Here is a 21,134-nt window from a genome sequence, read left to right as displayed (position 1 = left end):
GAGCTCTGTGTGTGCCCACCTCTGTCCTCTGCTACTAAGCATGTTTATGTAACTACACAAGATGAGTAGCCAGCAGCCAGGCTTTAGAGGAGAGGAGGTGGAGGAGGGGACGACTCCAGCGTACGTACATCCATCCGTCCTTTTGCAAGAGAGCATTAAAAAATAAAAAATAAAAAGCTGGATATTCATGTTTATGAGGGGTTTTCTCCAGAGTGTCTGACTTTGCTGATTGGAGGTTCACTGCTTAGATTTACATGCATGCTGTGTTTTTAAGAGCAAGCAGGGAAAGCATGAAGCCAGGAGATAACAGGAGCACTAATGTGTATTGATTTTCTGGGCTTTCTGCTGTGCTAGAGAGGCTGTTTTTGAGCAGAAGGAAGAACATGTAGTACAACACCCACTTGGTCCCCTTAGAGTCTCTTGCCCCACTTTTCTTTTCTTTCCTTTCCTTTTCTTTTTTTAGCTGGGGCTTTGTGTATTTTCATATTTCAGCCATTATAACGGTGTCAGTCACAGGCAGGCTCCTGCAATATGCATGTTTGTCTGTTGTGTCACTGTTTGTGTGTCTGTCTCTCTCCTTGTTGTCGGGCCAGGCAGGCCGTCCCTATTAAAAGAGCACAAGGGGAATTGTTGTGGCAGCAGCTGCCCTGTTGTGCAGTATTGTGTGTATGTGTGTGTGCGTGCGTGCCGCTGTCTCCTGGTCGTGCAGGGCAGACAGGCCCGGTTCACATGGAGCCGGCTCCTCTTGTGTCCTTTGTTGTCGCTCTGGGAGCCTTTCCCACTGGAGCGTGGTCGGTACAGTTTCGCGCCGCGAGCAGCCACGGAAAACAGCAAAACGGCTGTTTTTCTGTTTCGTCTTAATTTTTCCTCTGATTTCACTCATTCTGCAGTCCACCCTCCTTTTTATCTGCCTCATTCACAGCTCCTTTGGTCCCTTTTTCCTTCTTAATCTGCTTTTTCCCCCCCTTTATCTACATTTCTCTGAGCCAGTCTCTCCCTCCACTGTCTCCTTGGCCTCAACATCCCTCTCTGTCTGTTCGAATTCATCAGCTATCTGGATGTGTGTGTGTGTGGGAGTGTGGTTAGTATTCATAAATAGACCTCTGTAGAGCTTTTATTGCTAAGCATCACTGGGAGCAGAGAGTCTGCTTGACTAGAAAGGCTCGTATTGAAGCCTTGAGAGTTTTGCAGAGGAGCATATGCCAGATAGTTGCAGATTTTTAGGCATTGTGTCCTGGTTGCAGTGCTGTCTGCAGCCTTGCCAAGAGGCTGGAGGGAGAGTGTGTGACGTGTCGATGGCGCACAAGCTTTTCTTCAGTTATTTATTTTCTCCGATCCTGGCCTGTACCAGATGAGGCTATTTGAGACACAAGTTGTGTGTGTGTGTGTGTGTGTGTGTGTGTGTGTGTGTGTGTGTGTGTGTGTGTGTGTGTGTTTGGAGTGCTAATGATTCACAGTCGTGCTCATTCTGTTGGTCATCTGGAGTGTTTGAATGCTGACAGCACACTCTTCGGGTTTGTTTTTACTCACTCTTCCATCCCTCCTACTCATTGCCTCTTCGTTGCCACTTTCATTCATGCACCTAACCTCCCCCCTCCTCCTCCTCCACCTGACTCAAACCAGTCTTCACAACAAACCCAATTGCACATGATCCCACCTGGCACTTTCCCTGTGGCTTCTAGCGGCAGCTTCGACCTTGTTCCTATTCGACCAGCAACGCCAGTCAGACCCTGAGCAGGCAGGTAAACGGGCAGGGATTATTGTTCTGTGACCCGCTTTCGCCTTCGGCCAATAACAGGTATTTTAAGTCCACCTAGGTGAGTCAGCAGAGGGAATCAGAATATGAAAAAAGAGTATTAGTGGGAAATGTCAGCCGTGTGACGGCAGATGCCTGAGCGCTGTGCCAGATTTGTTTATTTCTCCCTTCCACAGCTCTTCCCCACACCAGCAGATTATTACTTTCACCCACCTACGGCAGCCTATCCAATCCCCTCTGGCAGGACTCATGGCCTTGGTAGCAAGTGAAAGCTGATTTACACGTCGGACCACATCCCCGACTATCAAATCAGGACCGGGCAGCTCACATTTCTGAGGAATTTATGGAAATATATGAGCAGCATGTTTACAAATTTCACACCATTGCTTAGTCACTAGATAAGCAGAGGCCGCAAAGGTCCATAGAGTGCACCGAGGAGAGAAACAAGTACTGACATCAGAGGTCAGCTGTTCAATTATGACCCAGAATAACCAAGACGAGCACATGCTCAGGGAAAACGAGCGCTGCGCTCACCATCTGTCTCTCACTCATGTTTGTTTCAAGACAAGAGGGAAGTGGGAGGCATGAAAGTGCTCTGTTGTTGCAGGTATTTATCTTTCCTCCCAGAAATGAGCTCTCAGGAATGACCGGATGTGAAAGGCTGTGCCTCATTGTGCTGCGGGCATGTGTGCTTTAGTGTGCGATTTGATTTTGTTTGTAGGGCAGGTGTTGAACCTCCAGTATCTCATCAAGTGAGATGTTTACTTCTCTTCTGACATCTTATTGTTTAAAAGGAAGCTGAAGGACTGATCAGTGGAATGATTTGGTTTTCCTCGTCCTCGTGACCTCTGTGGACGAGTTGACGCGATTGGTTCATTTTGTCTGCTTGTTAGCGGGATTGCGCAGGTTTTAACGGAGGTGAGTTTAGGCTAAAGTTGGACGTGATTGACTTTTGATGCTGATCCACGTCTGTATCTGTATCCTGGAATGTTTTTAGAGGATTTGTTGCTATTTCAGTTCACATCTTTGCTAATATGTATAAAATGTAAACAAAAAAAAGGCTTGAGTGACATTATCTTGATATTCTAAAAACCAAATCCAGATCTAGATATCATTCTGTGTCCAAGACACGGTAGAACAGCCTTCACGCTTGTAGCCTCTCCAAGTGTTGGATGAGATTGAGTGCGACTGGAAGCAGAAGGTCACGACGGATGCTGTGTTGACATGGTAACGTGTGAATGATGTGGTGGGATAGGGGCTAAATTGGTTCTTTGTCAGGGGGTCGCAGCTGTCACCTGAAGGGAGGTTCCCTCTATGGGTCCCAGCAGGGCTTCTCTTAATGAGGAGCACAGAGACGCAGATGCCGCCCGCAATGCTGCGTTTTGCGGGTGGACTGTGTACGTGCGTTTACGCTCAAAGTATCGCTGAACGTCCTGCTGGCACAGAGTGTTGAAGCAGGATCTAAACAACCATACTGGCGTTTGCTGAGTGATACAATAAAAACTGCATTCCCCTGTGAATTGCTGGGAGTAGTGGGATTATTGGATCTCGCCAGACACGCCCCGGGCATGTGTGCGTCTGTCTGTGTATGCGTGTTTGTGTGTGTGAGCATGTGTGCTCCCTGAACCTGATCCCCCTGCACCACCAGCTGTTGTATGCACTCGGATATGAAGCGTTACAATAACCAATTGCAGTGAGCTTTTTATCCGGCAGTGCTGCTCTGCTCTTTTAAGGTTGTATCTATATACTATGCATGTACATGTCATGATCTGTTAGGCTTTAGGTCACCTTTAGAGAGGCAAGAAATGAAAGGAATTATGTGGAGGATAAATTGAGGGGGAGGACCGAATAGGGTCTGTGATTGGACAAGCATGTCTCTAGAGCCCTGTAGAGGGATTAAAGGATCAACCTCTGATAATTTCTCCCTCTCTTCCTCCCTTTCTTTCTTTCTTTTACTCATTCTGCTAAATAAGTGGGTTGTGTACTTCTGTGAAGCAGCACCGAGTTCGTGCAAACACTCCGTCGGTTTGTCCTTTTACTCAGTCACGATCTCTTTCGGAAAGTCCTGTAAATAAATGCCTGTGGAAATGAAACCCGCAGCACAGACATTATTCATGGGATTCTACGCCCATAGAGATCTTCCATTAGAGATTAATGGAAAAGAGCAAGAGGTCCATTTCCTGTTCTTGGTGCTGGATTTGTAGAATAAAGGCACTAAAGATTCTTGTTGTTTGGAAAGAGATTTAGTTAAAAACAAAAAAGTAAAAAGGTGTTAATTTTTCGGTCTTCCTGTGCATGTTTCTGTCCAGTCAGCCATATCCACCCACAGCAAGCCCACGTCAGAAGCCCAGCTCTGAGAGCCGTTTGTGAGGTGGAATTACAGCATGGGCCTTTGCTCGTACAGCTCGTTTGTCTCTGCTTTGGAAGGGACGGATTTATTGGATACCTGAGAGAGCATTCTCTCCTTCCCCTGCACTCTCAGCAGCCTGCTTAGAGACAGGCCTGCATTATAGATGAGCTCCTGGCAGCCGCCCCACACTCACACCACTCATGTTACCCGTCCAGTAGATACACGGATACAGTACATGCTTTTGGCGAACACTTGCAAAAAGCATTGAACAGAAGCTTGGAAAAAATGTGGCATTAAAACTAAGTTTGAAGTCAGGACTCCAGGCGGTCTGTTGCAGCTTTGTCTGCAGAGAACTTATCTGCAGCCGAGTAATCAGGGCTTGTTTGTACTTTGACCCGTGCCAAGTGGAGGAGCTCTACGACCGTGCTGCAGAGAGCAACATAAACCACGCTGGCTTCAGTTGGACTATACGACTGTCCTCCTTCCACGTAACACAGAGCCAGGGCGCTTCTCTGCCTCTCTGTCTCCTCCCTCCTGGACTTTGATCTTTTGTGACTGTGCGCACTGTGCAGCTTCTCACTATGTCCCTTTCTCTCTCTCTCTCTCTCTGTCTCCCACACCCTCTGTTTTCTACAGCTTGCTCAGGCATGATTGGATTTTTGTCCTTGTGGATTTAAAAGAGAAAAAGCTCAAGTGTCATTTACACAGTGATTGATTCACTTTTTTTCCCCTTTTGGGTAGATAAACACAGTCAGACTGTGGATAAAAGGCCATGTGTTTGTCTGAAAACACAGCGTGCAGCACACTTGCAACAAATTAAAGCCTCGGCCTGGAGGATTTGACCGGTTTTGACTTTGGCAACTCCTGGTGGCAGTGTTGGAAAAATGCACTGTGCGTACAGAACACCTCTAGTCCAGGTACACTGACCTGCTATAAATGAGCAGCTACAAACCCAATTACTACAGCATGAATGTAGGTACACTTACAGGAAAAAGGGCTTCAGCACAGGTAAGATTCAGCATTTTTTTTCTCCTTACAAATAATATTATATTTGAGAAGCAATTAGTAGTAATCAAACACACAGAGATTTTAGTATAATATTAAAAATATTCAGAAACTGCTGCTGAATAATTAACCAGGAGTTAATTTTTTTTACTACTTTATGTTTTTATCCAAACGTAGTTTTTATTATATTTCATCCTACTGCCGTAAATGCACTCTAGATCAAATTAGTCATTGCCTGAAGTTCCCCACAGTTAGGAAATGACTGATCCTTTTAAAAGTTGCAAAATTGGTAGCAGAAGGTGAATAATGTTGATAGTTTTGGTTCTGTTGTTGCGTAATAAATAGTTTTGTTTGTCACGTTGCAAAATTGCTGGTAATTTTTAACTATGCCTGATGTTATCAGGCAAAATGTGCTTGAGCATGAATGTTTGTGCTTAACCTTTGGATCGGTATGCATGATGAAATGATCTCTACTCAGGGTTCACCAGCTGGATGATCTTTCAGCTTTATTTCCTGATTAGTGTTATTAAACTATCAAACCTTAACCTTCAGATCATGTGAGCCAGTGTTATGTAACACAACAAAATTGTAATGTTTTCTTTTTAAAAATTATTATTATTTTGATTTTATGCTTTTGCCACGTCACCATCAGTGGACGTGGACGTATTTGTGTAATATTTGTGGATGCAATAGGCAATTTGTTAGTGTGATTTGGTATTTTATTTCCTCAATTAACAAAGAATTATAATTATGTCATCCATCCTTCCATCCATCCATCCAGTTCATGCTTATCCCAGCTGTCATGGGGCGAGAGGCAGGGTACTCCCTGGACAGGCCGTTAATCTTTCGCAGGGCTGGTCTAATCTGCATGTCAAAATAGCCTTCAGCAAGACACCAAATCCCAAGTTGTAAATGTTAGGATAAAAGTTATAGAGTTTTATAAAGAGCAAGCAGGTTATTTAAAGTTAGACATAGAAAAGGGTGCTTGTATGAATGGGTGAATGAGGCTTGCAGAAAGAAAGCGCTTTGAGTGCTTAAATAGAGTAGAAAAGCTTTATAAAAGCACCAGTGCATTTACCAAATATGTCACAATATCGAAATCCAAATATAAAAGTGCATACAGAGGATTTGCATATTTTTGTCGTTTATTTTTAAATGCTGTGTCCCTTCCTGACTCACAGACACATTAGGATGGTAAAGATCTTCACCTGGTGATTCTGTGTCGGTTTCTGACCCTCCATGTTCACGGCTGCCTGGGCCTTTGTTGGCTTTAAGAATGAAAATGGGCTGTTCGTGCCAGATGTCTTGCTCCCAGCATAGTCTTTAATCCCGTCTATAGTGTTACTGCTTCAGAGAGATAATAGAAAAGCCTCGGTTGGTGTGTGTGATTGGTTGCGGCCGACTGTTTCCTATAAGTTTCCTAGAAATGAGTTATTAGTATTAATTCTGCAGTGTTGTCTCTTCCGCACTGAATTGACGCCTTTCTGATATTTCCAACATCATTTACCCTGCAGTGTTTGCACTGTGTAGCTAAAAATAATAATCATTAATGCTCTGTCAATCCCTGCAGATCTAATAGAGGACATGAGAGGTGTTCATGTCTGTTTTAGGACGTAATAGGGTCCTATCATGCAGACAGCTTTAATTATGTTTTATCTGAGGTGACTATAGTTATGTAAATGTATTTAATTGCATTCCTGTTTTTGTAGTTTTTAATCTAGTTAACAGTTTCTCATTCTGTTTTTCTCTTCAGGTGATTTTCAGCATTTAGACAAACCAGTGTGTTAGGACACGTCCCACTCATCGTCACTGGGCAGCCCATGCACGTGCACGACACCATGGGCAGCTCCCCTGAGGTGCTCTCTTGGACTTCCTGTCCCAGTCTACTGGTGGGCAAGCTGAAGGAGGAGCTCAAACTCACTGTGGTTGGGGACAGCATGAAGAAATCCAGCTCGCCTAACTCCCAACCGCAGCCTCCTCAGGCCCCTCTATCCAACTTACCTCCTCAGATCATCACAGACCTCGCTCCGCCGACACACCTGCCCGTTCCCCTGCTGCAGACGCCTGGCCAGGATGAGGAGTCCATGTTGGGAGGGACTAGTCCACCAAACGCAGCCCTGAGCGTGGACTCAACTCGGAGCGAAGGCGGACACTTTGACAACAGCGTGCTCCAGCTGCAGGAGCAGGACCACGAGGAAGCTGGGTCGCCGGCATCCCATGAGCACGTTGGATGTGGCAGCGGCATGGACGACCATATGGGAGAGGGGGACTGTCCAATGGACCACAATGGAGAGGACAAGCCGAACCTCCCGCATCACCCTGATGACATCAAGCTGCACTTTCAAAGAGCCCCTCCTGGGTCGGGAGGCTTCTTAGAGGGGCTGTTTGGCTGCCTTCGGCCTGTGTGGAACATTATTGGGAAGACCTACTCTACTGAATACAAGCTACAACAGCAAGGTAAACTTTGGGTTTTATCTTTCTGTTTGGCATCAGTTTAACACACTAAATGCTTTTTGTTTAATTCAGATGTCCCCGTACCTGTGAAACTTCTGAGAAACGAACAAAAGATTCCCTCTTGTTTCTCCTAATGTATTCTGAACCTGTAATTGAATAGCCCGTCCTGGCTTCGCCGCTTTGCTGTTGCGAGTGAAGCTGCACAGCTGTCAGTTTGAATTGAGGTCATGGTAAAGGTAGGCTCACCTTGCCGCAGGGCTGCACGCTGCACGGACGAGAGCTACGGGATATGAGTCGAGGTCAGACAGAACTGGGCTGGATCTCGTGGCTGCTTAGCTGTAGTCTGGGCTAGAGGTCGTAGCTTCTGTTTCTAAAACCACTTAAACAGCATGATTCAGTATTTGAAGGTCTAAGACATTTATAGGAGCTAAAGGCTTATTTATACACATATTGGTAAGAACTATAAAATATGTGCTTTCTGGTGTATTTTTGTGGTCACTTGTGGACATTGACACCACTGTGGATTTGAAAGCTGTGATCAAAGTGCAGACTTTCAGCTATAATTCAAGGGTTTAACAAAAATATTGGAAGACAAAATGTGTGTGAATAAGAGGCAAGCAGAAAGATGCAGTCAGTAGTGAAGGTGGATGTGTTTAAGTACCCGATGTCAGCCATCCAAAGCGACGGGCAATGCACAAGAGGGGTGAAATAGAGAGAACAGGCAGGGTGGAGATGAGTGTTAGGGGACAGAAGGATAGCAGCTGCTGTGATGTACTGTTTGGAGACAGGACCAGGTTTGGCCACGAGAGCCGGTGTCCTGCAGGTTTTAGATCTCACCCTGGGTCTACACACCTGAATCAAATGATTAGTTCATTACCAGGCCTCTGGAGAATTTCGAGACGTGTTGAGGAGGTAATTTAGCCATTTAAATCATCTGTGATGGATCAAGGACGCATCTAAAACCTGCAGGACACTGGCCCTCAAGGTCTGGGTTTGGACACCACTGCTATAAACCAATATGAAGTATTTACTTCTTCACAACTTGTAGGAGTAGCTTCACATTTATATAAACAGAAATGAAAGACACACAAACATCCTTATCCTTGGGCTGTAAGCCTATAAAACATTGTTCTGAAAAGCAAGTATTACTGACATTACTGACAAAAAAGTTGCTAAAGAACACATGTAGTTCATCATGTACACTTTGCAAAGTACAAGGATTCTGTGGTCATTTTGACAAAACTTGCTAACCTGATTACAGACATGTGGGAGGTTCCTTTCGAGGAGATTTCAGAGCTGCAGTGGCTCGGCAGCGGAGCACAGGGTGCCGTCTTCCTGGGCAAGTTTCGCTCCGAGGAAGTGGCTATCAAGAAGGTGCGAGAGCAGAAGGAGACGGACATTAAACACCTGCGAAAGCTCAAGCATCCCAATATCATCAGCTTCAAGTAAGTCCACAGTCATTCGCCCTTGTGCGTGACGCGTTTGTTTCATCTGGGTGTGTTTAACATGTATTCTGTCTTTTTTTTCTGTGTCAGGGGTGTGTGCACCCAGGCACCTTGTTACTGCATTATCATGGAGTACTGTGCCCAGGGTCAGCTGTATGAGGTGCTGAGAGCGGGGAGGAAAGTGACCCCAAGACTGCTGGTGGACTGGGCCACAGGCATTGCCAGCGGCATGAACTACCTACACCTGCACAAGATCATCCACAGAGACCTCAAGTCTCCTAAGTGAGTTTGTCGGGCAGGAAGCTGATTAACTTTCTGACGGAGGAGCATCTTATACATTTGTGTTGAGAAAACACAGTAGTAGACCTAAATCAAATTTAAGTTATTTACTCTTTTTTTTGTGGGAATGAAATGCATAGTTTTCCTGGTGCATCATGGGTGCTGTGTTCACACAATCCATCCTTTCTGCTCTGAATAGTCTGACATTAACTCAAATACCATTCTCAAATTTAACAAAAGCTACTCGTCTTCATGTAAGAGTATAACAGATTGTTCTGTCTCATCCCCGCTGCACGCTTGCATCTCTAATCAATATCATCGTGCCGCAGCAGTGCCGCACACTGTATTAGTCAGCAGAATAATAGCAGTCTGAATGTGCTGGAAAGGTCAGACTCATTCGACTAATGGGGTGATTCAGATGCTTCTCTATCAGCGAAGTCGTTTTGGCTTAAAACTGATTCTAAGTGCTAAAGAAAGAAAAGCTCTTACCCTGTAAAAACTTCTGCGTTATCATCATCATCATCAGCCTGAATGTTTTAACCCCGGGCCAACTCATCCTGCTTTCGATTTTGGCTTTGTCTGCCTTTTTTTTCTCCTTCTTTTTTTTTTTTTACACTACTCTTAACAAAATAGACTGACCTTGCTGTGTTTTCTCTTTGTGCATCTTTTAGTGTTTTGGTGACCCACAACGACACTGTGAAAATCTCAGACTTTGGCACGTCCAAAGAGCTCAGTGATAAAAGTACAAAGATGTCATTTGCGGGGACGGTGGCCTGGATGGCCCCAGAAGTGATAAGAAATGAGCCTGTGTCTGAAAAAGTAGACATCTGGTGAGTAATAGATGGAGAAATATGAAGCAATGTTTAACTTTTCTACATCATAGAAAAGGATATTTTAAGTGTCATCTTTAATAGTCATCTTTCTGCAATGAAACCTGTCCATCTTTGCTCGTGTGTTGCAGGTCATTTGGAGTTGTGTTATGGGAGCTACTGACTGGAGAGATTCCCTACAAAGATGTGGACTCCTCCGCCATTATTTGGGGTGTCGGCAGCAACAGTCTCCACCTTCCCGTCCCCTCCACGTGCCCGGATGGGTTTAAAATCCTCATGAAACAGACATGGTGAGCAAAAACAGCTTTTCTACTACATCACTTAAAATATGATAACTGCTAGAACGTAAACATACTCTGTGTATCTTCCTTCATGATTTTCATGAACTCCAGGCAGGGAAAGCCCAGGAATAGGCCGTCGTTTCGTCAGATTCTCCTACATCTCGACATCGCCTCTGCAGATGTTCTGGGAACTCCTCAGGAGACCTACTTTAAGTCTCAGGTCTGGACCAATACTGAGAAATGCAAGACTACACCTTAACTTTGTGTGCTTTTTGCAGTGTAGTTCTTTGTGCAGTGAATGCTCTGGCTGCATGTTGACTGTGTAAATCCATATTACAGGCAGAATGGAGGGAGGAGGTGAAGAAGCATTTTGAGAAGATCAAAAGTGAAGGCACCTGCATCCACAGGCTGGACGAGGAGCTGATCCGACGCAGGAGGGATGAACTCAGGTGTGTGGGAAAAGAGAGCAAACATGTGGCTTGTTAATAGAAGACATGGTTTTTAATTTGTACATAAAGCAGAAGTTACTGGAGTTGAACATTTGGATGCATTTCATGCATGTTCTCAGGCATGCACTGGACATCCGGGAGCACTACGAGAGGAAATTGGAGAGAGCCAACAACCTCTACATGGAGCTCAGTGCCATCATGCTGCAGCTGGAGGTCCGAGAAAAGGAACTGATGAAGTATGTAGATAAACATTTTTGTCACATCTGTGCCTTACTAGTATCCTGCTCTCATTGTGCCCGTATTTCCTCTCTTTCAACATTTCCAGTAACAAACTGCAACAGAACTGAAAGCATGTTCAGCTAGCTAGAGTGACAAAAGTGATCTGAATGGTATCGTCAATATTTTTAGATTTTTCCTATGAGTCTCTGCTTTTTTTGACTTACGCGTAATGTACATAAATAGTGAGTTTCTTAAATTATTGCAGATTCCTTGATGTAGCTTTACATTCCCATTAATGTTTGCTATGTTGTGTTTAACTAAAGTGCAGTGTGACTGCTTTTCCCCCATGATCTGACTTAAATCTAGTTCTGTGCATCACCGTAGGAGAGAGCAGGCGGTGGAGAAGAAATATCCCGGCAGCTACAAGCGCCACTTAGTCCGACCGATCGTTAGATCCAACGCTGTGGAGAAGCTCATCAAGAAGAAAGGAAGCATTTCCCACAAACCTGGGATGCCTCCCACCAAAAGGTCTGATTTTCAAATGTATTATCTCAATTAAAAGTTACACATGTTCATGTATCTGTAGGTTCAGCTGCAGATGTGGGATTTATTGCAGCTCAGGTCAGAGTGTCATTTAAATACTTGAACTATTGAATACAATTCATATTTTCCAGGCCAGACCTGCTTCGCTCTGATGGCATCCCTAGCGTAGACCCTCTTCCGTCGCCCTCACCGCTGTCTGCTAGCCCGAAGGTCTCCACCCCTCCTGGCAAAGCCCGGTACCGAAGCAAGCCTCGTCACCGCCGCGCCAACAGCAAAGGAAGCCACAGTGAGTTCTCCGCTGTGCTGAAGCCCATTGCTGGAGCACCAGAAGAAACCCAGTCTCTCCAGGAGCAATTGATCCACCATCATCACCACCACCACCACCACCACCCTCCTCAAACGGAGGGGAACTTTCTCCCCTTGAAAGGTCGCGAGGAGGCCGTTGTCAACTGTGCCAACAACCTGCGATACTTCGGCCCCGCCGCCGCCCTCCGTAGCCCTCAAACTGACCACATGCAGCGCCGTGTTTCTGGCTCCAGTCCTGACCTCATTTCCACCGCTGTGGATGCAGACACGCGACAGCGGACTTCATCCACCGGCTCCAAACCTGCATCAGGCGCTGGTGCTGGTTCTTTATGTCCCTGCTGCCAGGCTCACCCCTTCCCCGGCTGCCTACACTGTCAGGAGACCCCTCCCCCATCAAGCCACCCAGAGCTGCCGCACTACTCGCTGCTCAACACCCAAGAGGGCACCCAGTCTTCTCTGGGGGCGCACAACAAAGACACAGTCTCAGATGGAGAGACCACAAAGAAGACAGAGACGCAGGAACAGGATGCATCCCAGAACGCGCACACACTGCCCTCTGCACTGCCCCGCACTCTCAGGCCACTCAGGAAGGTGAGCAGAGCTGGTGGCTTTACACCGATGAGTATGTAACGTGTGCTTGTGTGGGATTAAAAGCTGTTACCGCTTCTTTTTCAGGGTGGTGATGAGTCATCCGAAGAAGAAGAAGGAGAGGTGGATAGTGAAGTGGAGTTTCCAAGGAGACAGAGGTGAATACAGAAGGTCGTTTAGTTTGCAGATAGGTTTTTATTGTGTGCAGCAAAAGAAAATGATCTTTAGCAGATCAACTAGGAGCCGTTTTCAAAGGAAACTGCTGAAGTAACCATGTGGAAGTTTTCTTTTCATTTTTTCTCCCCTCTCTCCTTGACAGACCTCATCGCTGTATGAGCAGTTTCCAGTCCTATTCTACTTTCAGCTCAGAGAACCTGTCGGTGTCTGACGGAGAGGAAGGAAACACCAGTGATCACTCGCACAGCGGACCCCTGGAGAGGCTGAGCGCCAGTCAGGAGGAACACCTGGACGAGCTGCTGTCCCACACGCCGGACATCCCCATCGACATCTCCACCCAGTCAGACGGCCTCTCTGACAAGGAGTGTGCCGTCCGCAGGGTGAAGACGCAGATCTCGTTGGGGAAGCTGTGCTCCGACGAACACAGCTACGAGGTCAGTTTGCGTGAATCTCCGTGCAGATGTAGCTCGAAGGGTGGTAAGATCCACCGCTTCAGTCCAGATACGGACAAGAGTCCAGACCATGTGGTCTTCTGACTTTGATGGTGTCCTAACATTTCCTCCAGCGCCACCATGAGCGGCTGTTTAAAGGATTACTACCAAAATGGGTTTAGCATGCAGATATGAGCATTTAGCTGAAAGCACTTCTGTGGCCACATAAAAGCTCTCAGATGGTTTAAAGGGCTGGGCTTCTACATATAGACTGAAATAATGTGACACTATGCGCATCACTTATTAATAATAAGCCTTTGCTCTATCACTACTGATAAACACACTCTGTATTCGTATGTAGGTCATTAAATCATTTTACTTTGATATTTAATTTATTCATTTACAAGGGAACGAATGTGCTCATTTCTAATTCTATATTTTTATCTTTGAACTTTGCTACAGTAGCTTTGAATGATTCACAGTTTTAAAAAAAATCCCTGCAACTCATCAGTTCATCCTCTGCCTGAAACAAGTGGTTTTAGCTGCTCCCCATGCACAAGCAGGAGCAGAGCCGTCTGCAGCCTGAGCTTTTGAGTCACAGGGGCTGTTTGGGTGTAATCAGTCCATACTGACCTTATTATAAACTATGGTACATCTTACATGCACCTTGAAAGAAGCGGGGGTTGGACCCGTTTTTGGCTTCAGAACTGTTCTTCGTGGCACAAACTAGAAACATTCCACAGAGATTTTGGTCCATATTCACATGATAGCATAACACAGTTGTGCTGCCGGAAAATCTGTACCATCCACCCACTGTGGTCATAAAGGGGTGGATATGTCAGCAACACAAATAGCCTGTCATATTTAAAGTTGGAACTAATGAATCCAAACCCTTTTTGTTTGGAGTCATAAGAAACATTAACTTATGTTTATTTTATTTACTGCATTGCACAAAACCTCATTCTTGAGATCATAACGCATCTCAAATCATCCCTGATGCTGGATCTTTCTTAATGTTCCCCTGTTTGTTCCCTTTTGTCTCTCAGAATCCGCTACAGTTTGGGGACTCGGACTGCGATTCGTCAGAAGCCGAGTGCTCCGATGCCACTATTAGAAACAACAAAGTCGGGGCTCCTTCCTCGTGGTGAACCTGCCTAAAGGGCTCATCATCTTCTTTGCCTGGAGGCCATTATGTCCCTCTCTGCTCTGCAGAAAATACAGCAATAAGAGGACAAACATTGTAAACAAAGCTCCTTATAGCAACGTCCTATGTAATCTCTCATATGACCCCCACCCCTCATCTAGCACAGCATTCAGGCAACCCATTGCAGGGATTCCCTTTTGAATGATAATGTACAATAGATAGTTTAACGTTCATAATTTATTTTTGTCTGAGTTCTGAAGGAAAATTCAGGAGCTATGAGACTTCTCTGATCTGAACAGAGAGGAAATAAACAGACATTTTGAATCCAAACAAGGGTTTACTTTGTGATGGAGAGAGACCAGGACTGGAAGACGGTGCAGATGATGACGATGATGATCATGATAATGATGAGAAGGGCTTATCAATCAGAGGATGATGGCTTTCAGTGGGGAGATGCATAACTGCAGTAGTTGGTCTCTCAGGTGACTGGCCCAGAATGAAAGCGGCTTTCAACATCTCACTGTCGTGGACAGACATCTCCAAACAACAAGCAATCGCTCAGCTCATACTGGAGCCTGACCAACCTGCTTTATCATGAGTTTACAGTATCAAGTCCCAGTACCCCACCTCCTCCGTTTCCACCCCGCCTCCCCACTGTGACTAAAGTGGGGAGCATGGAGCTCATGGAAAACATTATGAACACCAGCATGAACAACCTGCCTCGCAACTGGATTTTCTCCCTCCCTGAAACCACCGGGTGTGTCTGTTCTTCAGGATCGCCCAACCCCCCGCCCTCACGTAGCTGTCGAAACATGCTTATGCAGCTCGCAAAATGAAAACGCTGCCCCAAGACTGCATGAAGCGGACAGAGCATCAGAGATAAAGACGTGGCCGAGAGCTAAAGAAAAAAAAAGAAAAGAGACTCTTCCTCTCTGACTCTGCTCGTCCTTCTCTTAAAGACATGCCAACGTCATCGTCATCAGCAATCAGATGTCACAGGCAGAGTTACTGAGGGAGTTATCTGTGTGTGAGAGTGTGAGTGAATGTGAGTGTGACAACACAAAGCCCTTTCCTCTCCATTAGACATTACAAGTCTCATCTCAGGATCGTTCAAGGACTGTGAAACTGGACTGGACCAATTATATGAAGGAATGTGTTTTGTTTTTGGTTTTTTTTGGTTGTTTTTTTTTTTTTTTTTTTGAGCGGCACATATTAAGGACCATGCAGAAATACTCGGAAAGGTCTTACAGATAGCCTTGATGTTCAACGTTTTATTGCTGTAACAGACTTTAATGTGATGTGGAGACAAGGCATCCAGGTGCAGTATCCCATTTCTTGAAATCTTCAGGTTCGGCATGTTCCACTGATCATTTTCTAGCAGGGTGGATTATGCCAATGTCCAAAATGGTGATTATTTGCGAATTATAACAGCAATAACACGAGTGAGAAAGAAGTCGCTTGTTCAGGATCTTGCATGTCTAGCTGGCTAGACACGAGCACAGTGACTGGTAGCTAGCGGAGAGCAGCAGGTGTCAAAGAGCTGCTTATAGAGGCTATTTTTTTTAAGTCCAGAGTGGGATTTTAGAATTTCCTTTAAGGCACTTAACATACTTAAATAAACACTAATCCATTCACATTCAAAGTGTGAATCTTGTAGGCCAGATTTTTTTTTTTTTTCTTAAAATACTTCCATATGTAGTCCCAAATAGTTAAAGAGTTTCTTGGTTAATCCTTTTTCACCAAACACATGCAAATACAGGTGCCTTTGATCACATGTTTAATAATTTATCAGTTTAACTCTTTTCACCATCAGCCCAGCTGCAGGGCCCTTTTAGAAGAGCTCTTTAAACGACCGTAATTGTGTTACTGTTTGTGCCAGAGACACAATTCAAAGGGTTTCAGAAAGAAGGGATCACAAGCTTCACAGGGATATTTGTTGTATCTCGATACCACAAAGCATTCACAAGGTACTGATGGCTGAACACGGACAGTAAAACCAACTAAGCCGAGATGTTACTATGTGCACTCCTCAACTGATTTCGCCTGAGAGAAAATTCAAATGGTTCCTGAAAGATGAAAATTATTTTGTCATGTGTTGTGATAAGGGGTTAAGAAGCATATAGACCAAACTGAAAATGTATTATTTAAAAAATCTGAAAAAATCTAGGCTTATGGTTACCTAATGTCCTCTGTCCTCCTCAGCACACACACCTACTTAAATCTGGATGGTTTATTCATTTATGATTCAAAATCAAAATAAATGCTACACTTCTTCCTAATAACTTGGAACATTAGTGCATGTAGTAAAGTGCAATCAAAGGTTTGAAAAAGCAAGAGCTCAAATCTCCATCCATCCAGTTCCTTCTCTTTATCCAATTTAGAGTGATTGGGAGGCTGGAGCCTCGCATTTCACACCTACAGCTAGTTAGGAATCCCCTGTTAACCGAACCTGAAGCCTGCGTACGCAGAGACAACACAGGGAGAACATGCAAACTCCACATGGGGCTCAAATTTAGAAAAATCATAAGTTAAATGCTTATTTTAATATTTTGTCAAGAATCTGTTCCTGGCGATGACGTCGTTTTTGTTTGTGGGTTTATAGTTGTGTCTTCAGCAGATAAAATGCATGCATGGTTGGTTTGAGGTCTTTCCCTGCAGCTTTCAGGCCATCTCCGATCTTTAGTGTGGCGCACAGTCTAATCAGCTTTGTGGCTTTTAGCACATACCACGGGTGGTTTCAGAATTTTTGTGTAATGGTGAGATGTTTCGCACTTTAGAGTTACATTTTTTTCCAAAGACTTCCAATTCACACAAACATGCATGTTTTAAAGTTAAAAAAAAAAAATATGAGGAAAAAGCCTTAAAAGAAAATGTTCTCTTTAATGACAAGTTGTGTGACCGTCCACAGTCAGGAAGATGAGATGGTGATGCACTTGGTATGTTTTAGCATATAACAGCCATACCTGTAAACTCCATATACATGCATGGAAAATCTCACGATTACAGAGCTAACCCTTCTCCTAAAAGCAATCTTTAAACATGTGATCAGAGGGAATCTTTATTTTGTGTTTCTGTGAAAGGTGATAAAATGACTAACCCTGTGCTGCTAAACAGTATGATAAAGACTAGATTCAAAACATTTTGCTGCCAAGTAAATATGTGAAATTAAAAGCGCTGATGTTTTTTGTTTTGCGTTTCTTCGTCCAGCAGAAAGAGTTTTCTCTGAATTTTTCTGAAGATCGTTGTTAAAATGCCCCGTTTTTGTGGCCATGTCTTTGCTGCTTAGGATGTTCAGGTTTTGTGCAAGAGCAATATATGAGCAGCCACTAGATGGCGACAGTTAGGCTTGTGTTATGTAAATAACCTGACTCATCCCTTTTTCTGACTAACATCATTTAATTCCTTTAATTCCTGATGGTTATCCAGAGCAATATTACTTTTTACCTCTCTGGTTGTCGCTGAAAAGGGATACTGCATCTGTGAGAGAGCTCTCTTTTGTTTTGCTTTTAATAAGCCCCATTTCTGTCATCATCCTCACTGATCTGATCTTCAAGCTGACAAACAGCCAGCCAGTTTGAATTTAACGATAATGATGTCAAGCCGCCGGCTCGAGCGTGTGCGGACGGCTGAGATTCTGCATATAAAGGAACATAAGCCAGAGACAAGGCCACGGAGCACCGGGCTGCTCTCGGTTTTCAGCAACCTCATCTCAGTGTTACTCCTGTACATAAACATCTGTAAATGTCATGTGATCCATTATCGCCTCCCTCCCTCCCTCTCTCTCTTTGTCATTGCACAGCTCTGGCAAAGCCTCGAGCTTGATGACCAGCGGACTGGTTGAGCAGGAAACTCTTTAAGTCTGTCCCCACATCAGTATTGAACACTACAGGAGGGTGTGAGTCATAAACCCGAGCAGCACAAGGTGATTATTAACGCCGATGGACGGACTGCCTTTTGCTCCTCAGCTTCAGAAAGGCTTACACCTTCTGCCTTTCCTCGAACCTCCTCCTTCACTCTTGTTTACGTTCGTGTGAAATAACCCAGCGTGTTGTAATGACAGGGTAATCTGATCAAGCTGTTAATAACATTATCTTTCTGGCGTATATCCTGTGAAGTATGATTGTTGTGCAGTTTTAATTTAATTGATCTTTTTTTTTCTTTGTAGCTGGCCTACATGATTGTTGAATTTAATTTATTTTGGATGACTGGTGAGGAGGAGTAGGGTTCTTTTTAATTTCAGGCAGCTTCAGAAATGTCACGATCTACGACTTCTCTCCTGGAAAGTATTATTTCAAGGAAGCACAATGAATTGGTCAGGGAAGAGGACAGTATTTGTGTGTGTGGTTGAACAAAAGCATCATCACGTTGACCCTGCAGGGGACCATTCGTCATTTAGCTTTGATTTAGCAGACTTTACATCAGTAATTATCTCATTGTAGGTTGTTAGGAACCACTTTCAAACATAAGTCAGTCAGTGGGCTGTCTCCGCAGTGTAAATGAGGCGTGAAGCCTGGAGGGATGCACGATGCTGACCTCGGTACATCTGCGGTGACCCCCACTTCCTCTCATTCTTACTGGGAAAAAAAACAACTTGCATTCAAATTTCTGTGAAATCGTCTCTCTAACTGTGGACATCCTGTTGCCTCGTCCTGTGTTATCGGACTCATGTTTCTTTGTTACTCTTGTTTCTATCCTCTTTCCTGTTGAAAGGCATTATGATCAACCAATCCTGTCAATTTCCTGTATTATCCAGTGTACAGTGCAACGAGTAACTGGGAGAATTAAATCAGCGCAAACAACTGCATGGAATAAATGCTGTACTGTACCCAAACCTCTGTGGTCTGGCTCTTCTGTTTGTCCCCTACTCTTTAGTGCTTCTTTTATTGTGCTCTCTATTTATTTATTTTTTGCTGTGTGTGTGCAAAAGCCACGCTGCATATTTTCTGAAGAAAATTGAAAACGGATGCAATCCTTTCTTCAAAGATCTACCTGTTTTGCTGTTTTGTTACAAAAAAGCAGAATTCAGCTATTTGTTGGTAACACATAAATGTTCCATAAATATCTATCTAGATCTCATTTATGAGATAGATCGATCGATCGATCTTGAGAGACAGAAATGCATGTATATTCCTGTGTGAAAGTATTAAGCCACTCCTCATTTCTTTATTTATTGAAATGTGCAAATGTTCACTGAATATATAAAGTATACAAGACAAAAACGAAGCTTGTTCAATTCAGTGTTTCACATTAATTGTTCAACACGGCCTGAACTCTATTAGGTATTACCAGTCTTCAGGAATAGTAATGAAGTAAAATAAAAGCCAAGCTGAGTTCATGAATGATGATGTTCCATTGTGAGTTTTCCAATCCAGGTATGATTTTTTTTTTTCCACCATTGGATAAGAAATCTTCTAGCTGTTACTTCATGGTAGGTTAAAATCTGGTGGTGTTTTTCTGTGTTCATAATTCCATCACTTTTGGCAAGATCCCCAACATACTGGCTGAAATACGGCTCCAAACAAAAACAGACTGCTATAGGCACTCGCTGTTGAAGAGCTCTCCTGACCTCCTTCGTACATATTGACATTAATTTGAACCAAAAGTTTCAGCTTCTTCACTCCATCAGACTTCTTGTCACTCATTTTCAGTCCAGTTCTTGAGTATTTTTGGCGTAATTCAGCGTTTCCCCACCTTAAGAATAATTTGTTGACAATATTATATAGTATAATTAAATAGTATTTCTTTTAAATGTTTTTTTTAAGCTTGAACTTCCTTTTTTGTCCTCTACTTGTCCCGTTTCCCCACATTTTTTCACGACACACTGCACAGCTTGCATAGATATGCCAAGTTTTCAGCTAAAACTTCTCTGGGAGTGACCTCTATGGTACAAAAACACTTTAGGTCTGTCAAACTGTGCTATCATTAGCATTTTCCATAAATTAAGCTAAATAAATGTGATCAAATGATGTTATTTGTCATGCTCTTTAATTTAAAAAATGGTTCTTTGATAAGTTGGACGAGTCATAGGTCAGTGTTTAGTGGCAGGTTAAAAAAGGGGAGGGGAGGGGGTGAAAATGTCTGAAGAAAAATTTTAAGAATGACAAAGCTTGGAATACAGACGAATGAGAGGCTACACTGTATACTTTACAGTGTTGGGGAGTAACGGAATACATGTACCGCCGTTACGTATTTAAAATACAAAATATGAGTAACTGTATTCCGTTACAGGTACCGTTTAAAAAGGTGGTATTTAGAATACAGTTACTTTGTTGAAATAAATGGATTACACGGCGGTACTTTCCTGTTTCATATTGTGGCGGTCAGGACTGTTTGGGTTTTGTTTGACAGCTACGTTCTGTTGTTCCAGGCGACAGCGTTACAGTTGCCATGGTTATAGGGTGACGCTCTCTCTCTCTCTCTGCGTGTTTCCTGGGTGAGAGAGGCCTTGTTGTTGTTGTGCTAAGCTAATAGGCAGAATGCTACCGGTATAGCTCTAAAGAATGTAGCATCATAGGCAGCGTAGTCCGTGCTGCATATGGACTGCCATACCCGTTATGTGTCTGTGAGCGAGGGAGGGAGAAAAAGGAAAAGTACGAGCTGTCATCGAGCAAAAACGGGAGCTGGAAGCATGTAAATATAATAATAACCACTGCAGCCAAGAAGAGAGCCTGACGAGCCCAGTTGTAAGTAAGCTATTAAGACTCGACTGTACACCGTGTTCGTGTTTTCCTCCAAAAACAATAAGTTCCGTTGGAGCAGCCTTTCAACGCCTCTCTCTGTCTCTCGCTAGCAGAGTTGACTCAGACAACAAAGTAAAGCTAGTTTTCGGCTACGAGCCCGACACAGAACCCACCGTATTAGCCAGAGGTCCCTTTAC

General features: G+C 44.0%; 1 protein-coding gene across 5 annotated transcripts in view; it reads left to right on the top strand.

The window, feature by feature from the left end:
- The window catches only part of map3k13 (mitogen-activated protein kinase kinase kinase 13), a 37,338-nt gene extending 18,250 nt beyond the window's left edge, over positions 1-19,088 (top strand). For 4 of the 5 annotated variants that reach the window (XM_035906657.2, XM_087853010.1, XM_035906658.2 and 1 more), the window contains 13 exons: positions 6,865-7,568; positions 8,827-9,010; positions 9,101-9,292; positions 9,961-10,119; positions 10,251-10,409; positions 10,512-10,620; positions 10,740-10,849; positions 10,969-11,085; positions 11,435-11,596; positions 11,743-12,508; positions 12,593-12,663; positions 12,825-13,116; positions 14,160-19,088. In XM_035906657.2, coding sequence (XP_035762550.1) covers positions 6,932-7,568; positions 8,827-9,010; positions 9,101-9,292; positions 9,961-10,119; positions 10,251-10,409; positions 10,512-10,620; positions 10,740-10,849; positions 10,969-11,085; positions 11,435-11,596; positions 11,743-12,508; positions 12,593-12,663; positions 12,825-13,116; positions 14,160-14,261 — 3,060 coding nt within the window. In that variant the 5' untranslated portion in view covers positions 6,865-6,931 and the 3' untranslated portion in view covers positions 14,262-19,088. The remainder of the gene's footprint in view (positions 1-6,864; positions 7,569-8,826; positions 9,011-9,100; positions 9,293-9,960; positions 10,120-10,250; positions 10,410-10,511; positions 10,621-10,739; positions 10,850-10,968; positions 11,086-11,434; positions 11,597-11,742; positions 12,509-12,592; positions 12,664-12,824; positions 13,117-14,159) is intronic. The other variant, XM_006788591.3, reaches the window with a different exon arrangement.
- The last annotated feature ends 2,046 nt before the right edge of the window (positions 19,089-21,134 follow it).

This window comes from Neolamprologus brichardi, chromosome 16 (assembly GCF_056152115.1).
Source record: "Neolamprologus brichardi isolate AB-2024 chromosome 16, ASM5615211v1, whole genome shotgun sequence".
Taxonomy (NCBI): Eukaryota; Metazoa; Chordata; class Actinopteri; order Cichliformes; family Cichlidae; genus Neolamprologus; species Neolamprologus brichardi.
The sequence above is the reverse complement of the archived record's forward strand: the minus strand, read 5'-3'. Positions and strand labels throughout refer to the sequence as shown.